At 38.7% G+C, this 18,957-nt stretch overlaps 1 protein-coding gene across 1 annotated transcript in view; it reads left to right on the top strand.

The window, feature by feature from the left end:
- Nucleotides 1–4,820: 4,820 nt before the first annotated feature.
- LOC139731368 (synaptotagmin-12-like) overlaps nt 4,821–18,957 on the top strand; it is an 87,024-nt gene continuing 72,887 nt past the window's right edge. The window contains exon 1 of the mRNA XM_071642260.1: nt 4,821–5,006. Coding sequence (XP_071498361.1) covers nt 4,821–5,006 — 186 coding nt within the window. The remainder of the gene's footprint in view (nt 5,007–18,957) is intronic.

The raw sequence follows: 18,957 nt of genomic DNA on the forward strand, positions 1-18,957 counted from the left end.
GGCTGTATGATCTCGGCGTAGAGAAATAACTCAGGTGGGTTATGAAGATGAAGCGAGACAGCGGGGTAATATTCTTCTCTCCCAGAGAAACCAGTGACATTCATGGCTGTCTGCCGCTACTCCATCACCAATTAGATAAGCGAATCATGCGGACTGACGCATCCTGTCACGCCGTCATTTCGACCATGCTACGCTGTTTTCTTCCTCTTCTGGTGAATACAAAAAACAACAGCAACAAACTCACTTCGGCCGAATGCTTAATAATTCAACCCTAAACAGTAATGGCGTGTAACATTAATGTGGGGAAACATTTCTTAATGATCTTGCATATTTTAAACCCACACTAAACGTAGGAAATCTCAAAACCTATATCCAAATTGTTATGCATCAACGCACGTAATTAATGCAAACAGTGAAAATACATTTCCCTTATCTGTACTGGTCTCTTTCTAAAAAAAAAAAAAGGTAATAGAATTATGATGCTTAATAGAGTTAAGTCAAATGTAAGGTTACTGTTACTAAGGTTACTAAAGTATATTGACGATTGCCCATCAAAATCACTAATGTCAAAGATCTAACAACAAACAAAAAGCACCAATTGCGTTTACTTTCTTAATGTCAGATTTTTTTTCTTTCATTCAACTAGGCCTATCTTGACTTGTATGCACGGATTGGAAGACAGTTGCAAGCGACTCTATCTCTTTCCAATATTTTGCAGTGTCATCTATTTTATAGAATGTGCATTTTTACAGTGTTTGTTAACTGTAACTGCCTTGCGTCTATATACTGCTTAAACTATACTACACAACAACAGTAAGACATTTAATTATCAGGATAAGTTTGTAGACTGAATGAGGGGTTAATATTATGAGAAGAGGGGAGTAAGGGGAGATATCTCACTTACTTTGTCTTGACTTTGCATTTTCTGTCCATAATCTGTTCCCCCTCTCAATGTACGCAATTTGTATATTGGTACTTTTACTCTATGCCACATCATTGTAGCACAGGATAGCGGGCCACTCGTTAAGAGTGAGGTATTGCCACATGCTGCTGGCTCCATATATACTGTTATTTACGGGTTAGAAGGTAGAATAAATCAGTCGTAATGTATCTGCACTTTTCAAAAGACGGTCTGTAACCGGGTTTACTATTACTACAAAGTTCTGCGTATAGAGTGCTCTACACTACCGTATGTATGTTAGAGCCTACTGCTGGGAGGGGTGGGGGCATAGAGGTATCGTGTTAATGACAGTTTGTAGATCGCTCTTGTCGCATTAAGTTCACGTCGACCTCAAGATTACACACATCCATCGTCTGTCTTATTTTTTACGTCACACGTGCAAGAGTACAGTGATATCGATCTATTAACCTTGAACTTGGTTGCACACTATATCGAGAGATAGCGCCACGCTTGGCGAACAGCTAAACTCTTGGGAGACTATTCGATGTCCTTGATGTAACAATGCATGCTCTACAGACACTATAGACAACTTAACCCTTTGAGCGCTTTGAGTGTACGGTAGATTGGCGTAGAAAACTCTATGGCGTTGTACCCACTGTCCAAAGTCCCTGGCGCACATAGGATTAATGAGAACGGGACCTTACGGTTTGCTGTGTTTGTGTGATTAATGTGATAGGGAATCAGTCAATATTGCACTGATATGACACAAATTGGCTATCCAACGTATCGGCGAACGTCTTTTTAGCAGAAGAATATGTAGACAGACACAGTGTATACTTAGAATCATCATGTGCAGCTGTTCTTGGCGTTTAATTGTTGGCTTGCCGTCGCTTCACATCATACTGTCGAGACAATCGTGAGTATACCTTGGAGTACTGTGAAAAAAACCCCCAAAACGTTATCAATCTCTTGATTGTTCGAAAGCACAATCACATAATAAACCCAGAGATGTGATAATCAGTGGCTGTAAAGCAGGTTCTCCTGCAATATTAACAATTAACAGTGAGTTCGAATTATTGAATCTCAAATCGAATTTTCCTTTCATCAGATCCTAGATCACAACGCTACATAGTAGAACCCTTTCATCGTATTAGTAGCAACGTGTGTAGTGCCTTGATATGCAAGGAGGCGGAATGTAATTTGAAGCCCCGGGAAACTCTCAAACAATCACGTGCAAACGTGCATTAAATATTGATGCACTGAATTTGTCTGTTTTGGGAGATGGTAGCGATATTCACGTGTTATCACTTCAGTCATTTGAAATTAATGGAGCAAGATCTAATTAGACGAACACCGGAGGGTGCGCCTATGTAACCCAGCTTCAGTACGCTGGTCACGTTCGCCCGGCGTTTCATGTTGCCATGGTTTCTCTCAATTATGCATTATTTGGCTAAAGCAATTACGTGTAGAGGGTAGTTCTATCAAATTTCATCATCATCAGGCAAATACGTCTTGACACTATACCGATTGGATTGATGAGAGAATAGAATGGTACTGTACGAGCTCTCCAACCAAGTCGCGTGGCGTCCATTAGAAAAATAAAATCACTTAAGTCGATAGTACTCACCTACATCTACTGATTTTAAATGTCTCTTTCAGCGCGGAAACCCTATAGCAAAAGCCCTAATTCTAAACACACGAAGGTTATACACCGTGCCATGAGGGCGCTATCAATTCACAACAATCCGTGCCTTCGACAAACCCCGTCAACTTACAGGGCAACATCACTCAATGTTCGCGCTGACTTGTAGAGAATAGGGACCAAAAGTCAAATAAAATGAGTGAATATTTCGTTCAAATTGGACAAATCTCAAAAGGTTTGGGATTGCAAAACTCCACATAATTTCAGTATGCAGTCTCAGTCACCAGGGAGGTCTCACCTCCCTGCAGCCACCAATCTAAAATGTCTCGAGGCTATGGTGTCATCGTTTCACAACTTCTCCGTTGGTTTTATACATGGCATAAAATGTTTGTCTGTTTGTTTGTTTGTTTGTTTTCGTCAACGACTTTACAACTATATTCCACGTCAAGAGCGTGTTGATTATAACCTTTAACTTGCTTATGTGTGTGCGTGTGTGGATGTGTGTGCTTTTGTGTGTGTGTGTGTGTGTGTGTGCGCGCGCGCGCGCGTATACAGACTTTTTCATATTTTCATTTCGCCAATCACATGCAAAATAAAGAGAAAAGTTTCTCCGTGGATAATGCCTTCTATGGCTGTGGTATGATAAAAAAACACATTTTACTTGATGTGAAATTTTGCATGCCACAATGCATCCTTTCTACGATATTGTACCATGATATCATTCAACCTCAATTTTTTTCTCTCTCTCAATTTTCTTTTATTCAGTTGAAACATTGTTGTTTCTTTTTAATGGTTCACGTCGGTCCACTTAACTTCATAAAACACACGCCTACGTACCAGCAATAACACTTTGATTGACAAATTGCCCTACATCGAAAAATATCTTTAAAAAAAGAAAAATCATAGTAGTAGACGATCAATAAGCTACTACCTAACTTAACACTACATTATTGATTAGGTGCTTATTTACGTCGATGTACAGCAATTTGTCAATTAGTTGAAAAAAAAAAACTCGACGCAAAATTTCCTTAATTTGAACATTCTAGTGTTCTTGAAGTCACACCATAAATGTACTGTGTGTCCTAGGCAAGGCAGCCTTATGAAGGTGCACAGATTATAGGACTGGTTAACCGCTGTGCACGTGACGTACTTCACAAGAAGCATTAATTTCATATTGTTCATGTCGTTACATTGTTAATTCTCTGCTGGACGGCCGCGTAAAGAAGGTACATTTTAGCCTCACCAACATGATCTAAAAATGTCATGTGACCTTACATAGATTAGATCAATTTAGGGCATCAGTTATGTCATCAGAAAAGATATATTCTGTTTGTTGTTGTTGGTGGTGTTTTTTATGTGTAATTGCATTCAGGTGTGATGGGCACCATGTTCATGGTTTTAATGGTTTGAAACTCCAGCGAGTTCAATCATATGTTCCTGATGAAAACCGTCGAGTCTAGACCTCCCTGCCTGAGCAAACCTGTATGTCTGTCCAAAGAGGTATACCTGCCCATTCGTCTGACCAGCTGGTCACGTGTCATGTCTTACAAACAGACCTCTGATGTTCTCATCTCTATCCATTCCTTCGATTATGCGCATTTATTCATATCTAGACGAGTGCTCTCTGGCGGCAATCTTTTGGTGGTTGCATCGCAGCGATGTACCGCTGTTTTTGTCGTGTGGGTCATTTTGTATGAGCTTTTGACCTCCTTCCCACCTTAGGATTTTTTTCTTATATTTTATTTCTTTTTTTGTTGTTGTTGTTGTTTGACTTTAATAATGTTGTAGAGACTTCGAAAGCCATTCTTATTAGTGCAAGCCAACCAATGACTCTTGCAAAGAACGAAAAAAGGAATAAAAATCCTTTGCACTAAACTGTCACGACTGGTTTTTTTTTTCTAAACTCTGTGATACAATGTATCTATGAGAAGCCTTGAAAATCGCATTCAGTAAAAGTACTGTCAAAAGGAAGATGAAATTACGAACAGGAGGTGGATAATTGTTGAACTGCTTATTTTGTATGTGCTGTTGTTTCTGGTGTTTGTCGTATAACATAGCATGATTAAGAACCCGTTTTCCATCCTTCATAGATAATAGACTTGTTATTTTTCGAGACAATTTGAAGACAATTTCAATAAAGAGTCAAGAGAAGAAAAGTAGTATGCGCATATATCCTTTCAATTTTACATATCTATTATGCCTCTGAGTGATGAGAGCTAAGCAAACTTTATTAAGTGGAACCGTTTAATGTTGTCTCAATTTCAGAGTTTGAGCGCAATGCCGGTCATAGCCGTCGCTCTGGTCGTTTCTGGCGTGACTTTGGGAGCGGTGGCTGTCGTAGCAGGCCTGGCCAAGTACTGTAAAGAGTGCGACTTCGGCAAGGTATGGGGACGGCTGACGGGGAGGCTAACCGACGATGAAAAATTGATCCTTATCCGGACTGAATATCAGGCGGCGTACCAGGTGAGTTAACCGGCGGGAGAAGACATCCGAGCAGACAAGTTTTATTTCTTCACCGTCTGACCCCATCTTTAGAATGCATGATGATAACTAGTTGAATTTGACATCTTTACGATATCTTTACAGAGAGATAAATGATGGATCTGAGATCGTTCGTGTAATCCGCTTCTTCTTGTGTTTTGTTTTGTTTTCGCTTGTGTTGATCGATGCGCTGTAAAGAACACTCATTTCTGTAAGTATTGACCGTCTTTCGAAGAGTCCAAGAACGTATACTTTTTATATTTTTTTGCGACCGTATGTCATTATTTTGAGCATTCAGCTCGGCTACAGGCTCTGTCGTTAGCTCGCAGAGGATTACAGAGATTGCCTTCCGTAAGGAAGGAAATGTCAGATGTATTTTATGAAAACATTCAATCAGAGGATAAAAACAGAGATAATAAATAGAAAGAGTAATCATGTTATATCTCCTGAATATTACAATGAAAAATTATATCAAATACGGCATAAGAAGGATTCCCGGATAAGGTGAAGTGCTGTAGAACATTAGCATGTTTATTCCTTATGACGTCAAATGCAACATAGAGTTAACATTTAGCCATGTCTTGCTCCGAGTATGTTCTATTGTTCCTATAAAGTGTCTTGATTTTGACTGGATAAAGTTCTACTTTTTATGAGGGCGTATGAATATCCAAGGAACGCAGTAGTGGTGGATGGATTCCGCCAACGATTGGCATTATAGAGGTGCATCGTTTAAGTAATGTTACACGGGTGGATCTCTATTTTGATTGCCTAGCTGCCTTTAAAGTCAATCTAATTTCGATAAATGGCATACAAATACCGGCGCGGCATGTCGGGGAAGATATAGGAGCGAGGTGAAATATGGACGTGACCTTTCGTTCACCATGCCCGCAACACTCAAATCCAATATGCATCGCGAAAAGTGGCGCTCGCCTGAAGGTTGGGGTCATATTGACACGTATCACTCAAAGGTCAAAGGGTGGCGTTTTTCTGGTTGAAATCTACAGTGTCGTCTGCTTCGGCATTATGCTGTCTGTGTTTCATGTAATGACCCCTATGTCTCTCCCGATCCGTACAGTCGTTTACATCTATGATTGCTAATGGTGCATGGGTCAGGATGGATGCATGGTCAGGACTTATTCTATAGGTACACATGTCGTAGCTATAGGGGTCTTTGGGCGAGGTAACTGGAGGATGGGCCGCAGCACTCATATGGTGATCATCTCGCTTCCCAGTACATCAGGTAACTTGTATTGTGCGTAGATGCCCTTTCAGGCACAGAGTAAATGGTTATATGTCATTTCTTATTCACTTATCTGATAACTATTGTATATCTGAATGGAAACTAGGTCATATACTTGCAAATATCCATGTGCTTCCTGTAAGAAACCTGTCAAGAACAACCAGAAAGGATTAAGATGTACCAAATGCAAACAGTGGCTTCATATTATATGTGCAGGTGTGTTAGGTAAGAGCTATGATGATCCGTCGGAAAGGTTTATCGACTGGCAATGTAATATATGTATTTTTCAACAAATGCCGTTTCATACTCACCAAGAAGATGTCGAAAAACCATCTTCTAAGTCTAGGAATCAATTTAGTCATGCCAAATCAAATATTAATAATTCAAACTATAAGGAATTTAATGGGTGTGGTCTCAAAATTGCCCAACTAAATGTGAATAGCATTCTTAAACATATTGATGAGATTAGGTCATTGGTGAAATGCAATAATATTCATGTGCTAGCATTAAATGAGACCAAAGTTGACAATTCTATATTTGATGCCGAAATCAAAATAGATAATTTTTCCCTTTTAAGGAAAGACAGAAATCGGCATGGAGGCGGGGTAGCGATCTACATTCACAAGTCACTCCATTTTGAAGAGCTAAATCACGATGTAATAAGTCAATTAGAAATCGTCTCGGTCAAAATTTATCTGAAAAATTCAAAGCCAGTGGTTTTTTCAACTTGGTACAGACCACCTTCTTCGAATGCTGACGTATTGAAACAATATGAAAATTTCATAAATTACCTAGACGGTCTTAGTCTTGACATAGTGCTAGTCGGTGACACGAATTGTGATATTCTGTCAAAACCTCTATCAGCTGTGAGTAAACAATATCAAGAAATTAATAATATGTTCGGTTTGGTGCAAATAAACGAAACCACACCAACTAGAATCACTCCCGTCTCAGCAACTTTAATCGATCATATGATTACTAACTGCCCGTATAAGGTAAAGAAATTTGGTGTAGCTCACAACGGTATGAGTGATCATTCTATAAGCTATTTATTTTGGAATTGTGGAGTAACTTCAACTTCCAGACTTATTTCCTTTAGAAATTGCAAAAATCTTGATCCAGACAAGTTCAGGGACGATGTTCGTGAACAGGATTGGTCAAAACTTACTGAGTGCAATACAATCGATCAAGCCGTTGACGCATGGCAGAGCCTTCTGTCAAGAGTAATAAATAAACACATGCCGATGCGAACTAAGAGGATTAGGGATAGGGATTCGCCCTGGATGAAATCTGATATCTAAAAACTCATGAAAAAACGTGACAAAGTGAAAAAGAAAGCTTGCCAATTAAATGATGATAAACTTATGTGTGAATATAGGAAATTGCGTAACAAAGTAACAGCAGAGATCGCAAAGGCAAAGAAAAAATACTACTCTGATAAATTGGCACACTGCAATGACTCAAAAAATACCTGGAAAACCTTAAAATCAATCGTGCCTAACAAAAAGGGTGACTCTACAATAAATTCTGCAAGTGTTTCAAAAACCGCAGACAAATTTAATAATTTCTTCGCTAAGGTCGGAAGCAATCTTGCAAATAAATTGCCCAATACTCCTTTTCTTCAAGAAATCACTAAGACAATAGATGAATTTTTTGAATTTACCCCTGTTAATGAAAATGACGTTATTGATATTGTACGAAACTTAAGGAACACGAAGTCTGTGGGACTAGATGATATCTCGGTTTTTGTTTTGAAATTATGTGCTCATGAAATAGCTCCTAGCATTACTTACTTGATGAATTTCTCTTTAATAAGTGGCCAATTTCCTAAGCAATGGAAGATTGCTAAAATCATTCCGGTACATAAAAGTGGTGATAAAGACACTCCATCAAATTTCAGGCCCATATCTCTCCTCCCGTGTGTATCAAAAATCTTAGAACGCATCGTCCAGCGACAAATAGTTTCATACTTACATAAACATAATATCCTCTCACCAGCACAGTCCGGGTTTCGTGCAAAACACTCAACAATTACAACCCTGATTAAGGTAACGGATGATTGGTTCCACGCAATTGATAGGAAAGAATACACAGGGGCGGTGTTTGTCGATTTAAAAAAAGCCTTTGATACCGTAGACTGGGATATTCTTCTTGAAAAGTTTAGAAACATTGGGATTAGCGGTAAAGCATTGCTATGGATGGAAAGCTATTTAACGGGTAGAGTCTGTAGGACACTTGTCAACTCTGAACTTTCTACGGAATCGAGTATTACGTGCGGAGTCCCGCAAGGCTCACTACTAGGGCCTTTGTTTTTTATCATCTATATAAATGATTTAGTAGACTGTGTTAAATCATGCCAGGTCCAGTTGTACGCCGATGACACTGTACTTTATTTTTCACACTCATCGACCAAAAAGATTGAGGCTGCTCTTAATTCAGATCTTGAGAATGTAAACAACTGGATGAACAGAAACAAACTAACTGTCAATTGTAAGAAAACAGAGTGCATGCTGATTGGGAGCAAACACATGCTAGCTAAACAAAATGTTTTAAATGTAGTCTTAAATGAATCCCCATTAAACCAAATACGGAAATTTAAGTACTTAGGTTTGATTTGTGATGAAACTCTGAGCTGGAATCACCACATTGAAACTTTACTTCAGAAAGCTGGTAAAATGGTAGGATTTCTTGGACGATTGAGACGTTCGTTGAATGAGTCGCTGGTGAACTCAGTATATAAAGCCCTTATTTTACCATATTTTGACTATGGCGACATAATTTATGGCTCAGCCTATAATAAATATGTTGACAAACTTCAAAAATTACAAAATAGAGCGGCCCGTATTATACTCAGAGTAAAGCCAGAAACATCTGTATCTACCGTCGAAATGCATAATGCACTGGGCTGGAAATTCCTCGAAAAGAGAAGACAACATCATACTGTTATATTCATGTACAAGATTATGCACGGACTAACTCCCTCGTATTTACGTAGTGAATTCGACTTTGCTCCCCAACACTACTCTTCCCGACTATAGGTGAAAAACTGCTTTTACCAAAACCAAGAACAGAATCCCTAAAGAAGTCTTTCAAATATCGAGGTGCGAAGGCGTACAACGCCTTACCTTCTAATATAAAATCTTTTACTACAATTGATGTTTTCAAATCCAAAATAACATTAAATCTGTAAGAGTTGAATTTAAATTTGTTTATATGTTTGTTTGTTTGTTTGTTTGTTATTATCCTTTCAGCCCAAGAGGTAAAATGTTCAAACTATTCAAATACGGTGCAAATCTTCACCTTAACCACTTCATATTTCCTACTAGCTAATAATTATTGTAATACAACCCTCGTATTTGATTTTCTAATTGCGTTTTTTTTTTCAGATTTATGTCATACTTGTTATTCAAGTTTCAGTCAACTGTTTTCTTGAAGTTATCTTTAGATTTCGATGTGTTCTACTGTTGTTATATATATTTCTTACTTTTTATTCAAATCTTACTCAATTGTCTTTCATTAAGTATATATAATGTGATATAATCTGTTTTGGTGTTATATTATCTGAACTTGTTTCTTTTCATCGTAATGTTGCGATTGCATGCCCAGTATTAATTTTCAATTGTTTTATCTATTTTTTGGATTTGCTTTTGAAATGTTGTCATTTACCTATATGATTTTAACCTCATGTGAATAAGTATATACATTGTATGCAATCCGTATCAGATAATAATATCTTATTATTTTCGTTTTTTCTAACAACTCATGACATATGAAATTTTGAATCAGCTTTTCAACTTATTCCATATTTCAAAATATTTCTTAAAACTTTTTACAAATTGTATTTGTTTTTATCAATTGAATTATTATTCTTTGATTTTGATACAATCATTATATACCTCACCTTTAGTTTTCCGTAATTGACATATCACTTGCCACGAATTTTACTCTTCTTAAATTGTCATAGATTCATCTAAGTATTTAACACAAGTCCCCAGTTATTTTTTGTTTCGTTACTACGTATTCTTTATCTAAATTTATCATAGTAATTATTTTACAACAATCTGTTTTTTTCTTTCACTGCATAGATATGTTTGAGGATTTTATTTTCAAACACTCCATTTTATATCTAAACATATTCTGATTTGGTCATTGTTATATCTAATTGCCTTTAAGACTTTTCTGTTATCGGTTGTTCTTTTTTCTCTCTCCCATTTTACTGTATGTGTTTCCACCTGCATGTCTGTATAATTTGTTTTGTACGTGTTCATAATATTGTACTCATTGTATGTGGACCCCATGGAAGAACAGCGTTGCCATGTTGGCAACGCTGAATATGGGCAATCCACCCGTTTTTATTTTTATACGGAAATAAATACCATACCATACCATACCATAAGAGTTCCCTTGATTGGTAGTTAGTGCCTACAATTCTGCTAACATAACATCAGAGGGAACCACAGGGAATCTACATCATAGGTTAGATTTGTCTGAAAGCTACGTGAGTGTAAAGCCTAAATAGGGTTGCTATTTTCATCACTTCCTTTCTTTTTTACTATCTTCTGGTGCGCTCTGACATTTTTTTAATATTCAGTATTGAATCGACACACCGCACTGTAACTAAAATCACCAAACTAACGTATTACCCCCCCCCCCCAAAAAAAAAAAAAAAAAAAATGAGAGGGACAAAAAACAATGAATGCGACAGAGAGAGCATATTCTGGATTGCAGGAGAAAAGGGAAGAGAATGTGATGCCATTGAAATAATAGCTCTTATCTGCTCTGCATCTTAAACTTTTACGGTCGCATAACACAAAGACGAGAAAAGACACTCTTTTTTTCCAGCATCGTCTTGTATGCAATAACTACTGTTAATATCATGGTTTGCATGGGGAGGACTGAACGTTACTCATTGGCAGAACATTTATTGTCACCATCGAAAGTACATCTACCATCAAGTAGACAATTTTCGGCATCAAAATCATTGCGATCGGGATTGAATATTAACTGGATAATTGATTGCGTATCCTGCTCTGGATATGAGCTTGTCAGACTTATTGCCGAGAAAAAGGACGCTGGATGTGAGATGGCGTCGTGACGACGTGGTTTTTGATGGAGAGAAATTATTGTCTTCAAAAGCCAACGACTGCCATGATTAGTAAACAGTCGTTCAAACAGACAGCAATCAGTGACAAGGATTGGTGCTGTTGTTCGATTTTGCTGCCATGGCAACACAAAATGTTTTTATCCCCTTCCTGTCACGTATTGCTTGGGTCTATCTATATGCTCATTGACTGTATCGTGGGCTTGTTATCTTATCCTTTTTGATTTTATATGCACTCTTGTTTTATCAATTATTGACTAAAGCTCATTATGTTCTATTATCATCTGAAGGATTCAATTTGATTTTTCGCTAGTCATGCGGGCGTTGTTTATTGTCAGCATTTGTGCCGTTAGAAAATAAAGATTAGATTTAGGAGATAACATTTGAAGGATATAACAGAAATGTTTTTTTTTTTTTGCGTTACCAAAATGTTCCTAGATGTTATCCTATTTTTGTCGTCCATACAACATTGTGTCTGAATAATAAACCATGAACACAGTGGGTGTGAACACCGCTCCCCACTGATATGAGGCCATTGACTTCAAGACTAGACATGCGACATGCAAAAAACACATTAAAAGGATACCGTGCTCGTTTGTCACATGTGCTTATTCATACTCTTGACAACTCATTTCGCGAATGGCGCCAAAAATGAAAGACGGTTTCAGACGAGCAGGACTGAAAAGAAAGCAACGACACTCAGCACCCAAACCCGTATGAGAGCCGGATTGAAGGACGGAGTGAAACCAAGATTATCATCGTGCTTTTTCATCAAATTTCTTGCCTCGTCAAACTTGGAAAACGAACTGTCTCGTAAATCCCATGACTCTGTTAGAACGTAGGAAAAAACCTCGCAGACTACTAGTACACGTAGGTATATTCATGTCAACGTGCAGATGAATCAGGGACATCACGAACTGCGGATGTGATTGCGCCCTGGGCTTATTCCATCGATCATGTTGATATGGGAACGAGTGTATGCATGATCTTAACAAGTGCATCTTTGTTACTTTAAGACACACACACACATGCACACACACACACACACACACACACACACACACACACACACACACACACACACACACACACACACACAAATAATATTTATGTCATTGTGTATCCTTGCATACTGCAGCTGCATTTTCTTATTTCTATTTCTCATGGCTGTGATCATTGGTCGTGCTGTTTATTAGAGCCGGCCGTATACATCTTTCGGTGTTTTTTTTTCCAAACTTCAAATTCTTGGTCGTTTGAATCATCGTTCGAATGATTCAAACAGTCATATTTCAAAATGGCACTCCATAAGAACTGATGGGAAATGTCCACATGGGTAAATTACACGCCAATTTGTGTTGATGAAAAGACTCTTGAGTCTTCGATTCTGTATGATAGAGAAATTTAATTACTTACTTTGCCATCAGCCATAGGGCAAGAATGATTACTGTACAGTTCACATCTTGAGTAGTAATGGGAACTTTAGTTTTGTTTCAACTTTCATTGTCGTTTTATTAGGTGTCTAGGCTGTGTAGTCTATGTGTTATGACATCATATTGGTGTTAGAGTTTGTATGCAATGTAAACGCTCGATGCTTGGATACGTGGTGTTGGCGTATTGTATACGATGATGGTGTACCGAGTATCCCGTGCATTTTGTATCGATGATATGGAAATCGCATTGCAATGTAAAGGATGTAAGTATGCTATGGATGCGTTTTCGTGTTGTGCTTATTGTATGGGCTGATAGTGTTGGATCAACGTATGTCCTGTTATAGTTCTTTAAGGGATAATTCTACGAAACCGTCCGGGGATGCATCCCCGGGGATGCATCCTGCTTGAAATAGGCGTTCTTCTTTTACAACATACATTGCATTATAGAACTACTGCTTTTGAAAACAAGTAGCGTTATATTCTGTCATCATTTCTGAAATTTCCCAAAAATTGGCAAAAACAAATACTGAATTAAAAAAAAAATACTGATTTTGCACGCAATGAGGAAAAGAAACTCCTCTGCGCACAATATTATGCCAACAACAAAGGAAATGGGTGATCGCGAAAGTAAATTACATGTAATATGATATAAACTAATTGGTTAAGTGGCCGTTCGCTTCAGCAAAAAGACAACCCAATGTAACTGAATGAGCTGAATGGGCAATCTCCGATTATCCTCTGCAAATGTGTGCTTATAACAGACGTTTAGTCAATTTTACAGCTTTAGACCCTTAATTCGAAGATCTATTTAACTAATTTTGAAACATGGAAGCAAAAGAGATCCAGCTGATTGTGTGTTTGTTGCATCGCAATTGGTCACAGGGCTCATACAGTCTATCAGGTCAAGGTATCTTGTAATTCATCTTGGATAAGTTGCATTGAGAAACTAATTTCAAAATATCTCGCACAGAAATTCTTGATTCTAATGCTACTTGACTGACCTCAATATTGAAACAAAACCCTGCTTAGTGTCAAAGTTGCTGGTAAATTATTTATACCGGTAATCATCTCTGTGCCGACGGAACAAGAAACGTCTTCTATAGGCATATTGGATATGATTTTCTTTTCACAGAAAAGGGAGGTAAACGATTTGTTGGACCGCAAAGTCTTTTCATGACGTCATCATCATGACTCAAGCTCGTCAATAGAGAGCGCCATCCCCATTTGTTAGGACTGAAGATTTAATTTCTTCTATCCCTCCAACACCCCTTCCCGTATTCTGTTACTTCCAGAATCTCCTTGATCATGAATTGTGGTTGTAACTAATATCTTCATGGTCATTATTCAATTGTAACACACTGAGAAGTTCATCATATCAAAATTCAAAGTCAGTTGATTTCACATTAAACATGGTAATGTGAATTACTTTTATGATTTCTTTCGTGTTTTATTTACCATTTTAATTATTACTGGAAATTTTGAATTTAATACCGTTATTGATTGATAAACAAAGCCGGTTTATTTCTGGCTGACATCGTATTTATTTGTTTGAAAAAAATTCGTATTATGAACAGCTGACACCAAGAACTGTAACAACCTTGATACCATACAGATAAGGAACTACAAATCAAATTTGATGCAGGGGGCATCGATCAAGGATCAAATTACATATTAAAGGATAAAATCAAATGGAAGAAGAGATTACTTAATAAAGATAAATGGTGATTAATTCAGGGAATCTAACGACTTTCTGAAATACAACTCCATAAGCTCAGATTCGCCTGCCGGCCCCTTGATGAATGATTGGGTTTTATCTTATCCTGCGTCTTAGATTTACTTGATGAAGGTCTCTAGCTGATTAAAGTATAATACAGACGTGGGCGCAACCTCCTTTCTCGTACACACCTCGTCCCCCCCCCCCCTCCCCCATTCCCATTCTCTCTCACTCTTTCCGTCTCTCTTCTTTCTCATTTAGACCTTTTTTTTCTTCTCCTCCCTCTGTTTCTCTCATATTCTCGTCAATATCTTTCATACCTCTGAGTGAAAAAATCGCAATATCGAATTTCTCCTGTTTGTTACTTTTCAGTAATATTAGTCTGATATCGCAAACTCTTACTCAACAATCTAAAAAATACAGACTGTGCAAACTTTGACAACAAGAATAAACAGCGCCATCTGACTGTGACCTTGATCGTTATGCGTCCTTCATGCTGAACAAATCCTTCCTTAATCTGTGGTGATTTTCCTGACAATATACTCTGGCAAAAAAAAAATAATAATAATGAAATAAGAAGAGGAAAACATGCATGTTAATCTACCTATCCGTATAGTTTTGCAAATAGTCAATCATTAGGAAACTTCTCTCCATAGCAGGAAGAACAGAGATTGTGGAGATTTGAAGTCGATTTACAGATAATCTACCAGTCTCACAATCTTTTCAACGACAACTTGAACGTTGTCTGTGGATGAATGAAAATTTTTAATGTCCTCACTCTATATAAATGTAATAGGTTTGTTTCTTATTTTAATCCCCACCCTCTCCTTTACGCAAACGTGTTGTTACCACGAATCGAAAAGCGCTAGCCATGTAAGTGCCATCGTAGCCCAATTTGAGTGCAATTTGGAGATGATGCTCAAATCAATTTTAGAGACAACGCGTTTGGCAGAAATGCAATTTGGATAGTCTGTTTTGCTGGAGAATATGACAATCAGATTGCACTTTGGGGAAACTTCGTTAGTAATCAGTTTGCGAAGTTGTATTCCTTTCATATTAAGCAAGGGCTTCGCTTTAATAAATATAGAAATATAAATATAAAAGGCGTTTGTTTTTACAAATATGTGTTTAAGTGTGTTTTACTCTTTGTGTGTATATGACTGTGCGTGTGTCTTTGTGTGTTTTAGAATTGGTTTCGAACATTTCTGACTGACTCGAGGACAGCTGAGTTTATCTTACATATCTTGTGTTTTCAAGAACTCTTTGTATTTTTCGTCCATCTAAGATTTGTTTGTCTCAGGAGACTCCTGCTCTTTTGTAACAGAAAGTTTTTAACATTTCACGTTTCCAGAATAGAGAGTTTAGAGTGTAAAAGAGTTATTATTGTATTTGTACTGTACTTCGTACGTCGTATGTTTATATGAAAACTGTGTATATTACATGTAATTTCATGTACTGTACTTCTCATGACGTGTATCATGTTACGTCATTGGTGCTAAATCTGGAACCCACGTGACTTGTAAGTATGCCGTTATTATTTCGTGTATTGTACTTCGTGTAATTATTGCACAGAGGATGCGTTATTGCACAGAGGATGTGTGTGGTGTATCGTATTTTATGTACTGTATACTTCGTACGTCGTATGTTTATATGAAAACTGTGTATAGTATTACATGTAATTTTATGTACTGTACTTCTCATGACGTGTATCGTGTTACGTCATTGGTGCTAAATCTGGAACCCACGTGACTTGTAAGTATGCCGTTATTATTTCGTGTATTGTACTTCGTGTAGGGTTGAGGATGCGTGTGGTGTATCGTATTGGTGTCTCGAGGTTGGTGGTGTAACGTGTTGGTGTTTCGTGTTTGGTGTTAGATCTGAGGCCCACGTGACTGTGTATGAGTGTATGCGCGGCTGCGTGTATGTGTATATTGATGGGTGTGTGTATGTTGCATGATGGTGCGGTGGTGGGGTTGGGATGATCTATGACTAATGCGCTCCAGGAGCAGGTTTGATGCACGTCCGACTATCATGGCGATCAGGGAGGAGTCCACCCAACCATCCGGGGGTTGCATCTCTTTTATTGACTCGGAAAAGGCGTTCTGCTTGACTGATTACCCAAGACTAGCCTTTAGTCCAGCAACTTGTTTTCATTTATTTTCACGTAAGAAAACGTTTAGTAGATTCAAGAATTGACCTAGTGTATGTGAAGACAGTATTTAAGACTGAACATCCAAGACTACGATACTTGTGGTATATATTTGGGGTTGCATGTCTTTTATTGGCTCGGAAATGGCGTTCTGCTCGACTGATTATCCAAGACTAACCTTTATTCCAGAGACTTGTTTTCATTAATTTTCGCTTTAGAAAAGGGTTTGTAGATTCCAGAATTGACCTGATGTGTGTGAAGATTTACTTAAGACTGCACTGCTAAGACTATAGATTACTTTATGGCGTCTAAACTATCCACTCACTGGGATGACGTAATAGCGATTAATAGCAATGAGATGGCTGTAAAGAACTAAAGAATCTAAGAGACCATCAATGGCACTCAATCTGACAATAATCACCAGCCACCAGGGCCATTCATTGTCCATGAATGGGCATTCTTCAACTCCCCGCCCTGGTCTCTTGAGCGCTTGCCCACGCACAAGATATGCAGTCAGACAAGAGAAGAGATAGGAATTCGTTCCTACAACAAGTGTATGGACAATTATAACATTTTTTTTACTCTTTAGTATGTTTGTGTCAGATGATACAGAGGCGTCACCAGCTTTTTTTCAAGGGGGGTGCGTTTTGACACTAAATGTTTACGAGATTTTTTTGACAGACATTTGGAATATAGGAAGCTCTCAATCCCTAGACTTTTACTGTTTTTTGAGGGAAACCAAGCGGGGAAAGGGCACCTGGGGGGGGGGGGGTAGTATGCGAGGGAGCGAGCAAGGGTGGGGGGACGGTGTGGAAGTGCCGGAGAGGGTGGTACCCCTTATAAATGGATTATTGAATGACGGTGTGAAACGACAAATTACTCGCAGCGATATCAGGGGAATGGCATCACGACTACATGCGAGCGAGCGGAGCGAGCGAGCTTGAAAATTTTGACATTTTACAGTCCAAAAACTGCCGTTTGTAGCCATATATTTTTGCTTTGTAAATTAAGGGGGGCGCACCGGGCGCAACTGCTGGCAATTACAGTACTGGCAGCAACATCAGGTGAATGGCATAATAATCAAATGCGAGCGAGCAAAGAGAGCGAGCTTGGAAATTTTGACAGTCCAAAAATTGCCGTTTGTAGCCATATTTTTTCGCTTTGGAAATAAAGGAGGGGTGGGGCGCAACGGGCGCAACTGCCGGTAATTACTGGCAGCAATATCAGGAGAATTGCATAACAATTAAATGCGAGCGAGCGAGCGAGCGAGCTTGAAAATTTTGACATTTTACAGTCCCAAAACTGCCGTTTGTAGCCATATTTTTTCGCTTTGGAAATAAAGGAGGGGTGGGGCGCAACGGGCGCAACTGCCGGTAATTACTGGCAGCAATATCAGGAGAATTGCATAACAATTAAATGCGAGCGAGCGAGCGAGCGAGCTTGAAAATTTTGACATTTTACAGTCCCAAAACTGCCGTTTGTAGCCATATTTTTTCGCTTTGGAAATAAAGGAGGGGTGGGGCGCAACGGGCACAACTGCCGGTAATTACTGGCAGCAATATCAGGAGAATTGCATAACAATTAAATGCGAGCGAGCGAGCGAGCGAGCTTGAAAATTTTGACATTTTACAGTCCCAAAACTGCCGTTTGTAGCCATATTTTTTGCTTAGGAAATTAAGGGGGGGGGGCGCACCGGGCGCAACTGCTGGCAATTACTGGCAGCAACATCAGGTGAATGGCATAGCAATTAAATGCGAGCGAGCGAAGAGAGCGAGCTTGAAAATTTTGACATTTTACAGTCCAAACACTGCCATTTGGAGCCATATTTTTTCGCTTTGGAAATAAAGGAAGGGTGGGGCGCAACGGGCGCAACTGCCGGTAATTACTGGCAGCAACATCAGGAGAATTGCATAACAATTAAATGCGAGCGAGCGAGCGAGCGAGCGAGCTTGAAAATTTTGACATTTTACAGTCCAAAAACTGCCTTTTGTATAACAGCCGTATTTTTTTGCTTTGGAAATTAAGGGGGGGGGGCGCACCGGGCGCATCTTACTGCTGGCAATTACTGGCAGCAACATAAGGTGAATGGCATAACAATTAAATGCGAGCGAGCGAAGAGAGCGAGCTTGAAAATTTTGACATTTTATAGTCCCAAAACTGCCACTTGGAGCCATATTTTTTCGCTTTGGAAATAAAGGAGGTGGGGGGGGGGCGCACCGGGCGCAACTGCCGGCAATTACTGGCAGCAACATCAGGAGAATTGCGTATAACAATTAAATGCGAGCGAGCGAGCGAGCTT

This window comes from Diadema antillarum, unplaced genomic scaffold (genome assembly GCF_040938485.1).
Source record: "Diadema antillarum isolate AM-2024a unplaced genomic scaffold, OU_Dant_1.0 seq00000368_RagTag, whole genome shotgun sequence".
Classification (NCBI taxonomy): domain Eukaryota; kingdom Metazoa; phylum Echinodermata; class Echinoidea; order Diadematoida; family Diadematidae; genus Diadema; species Diadema antillarum.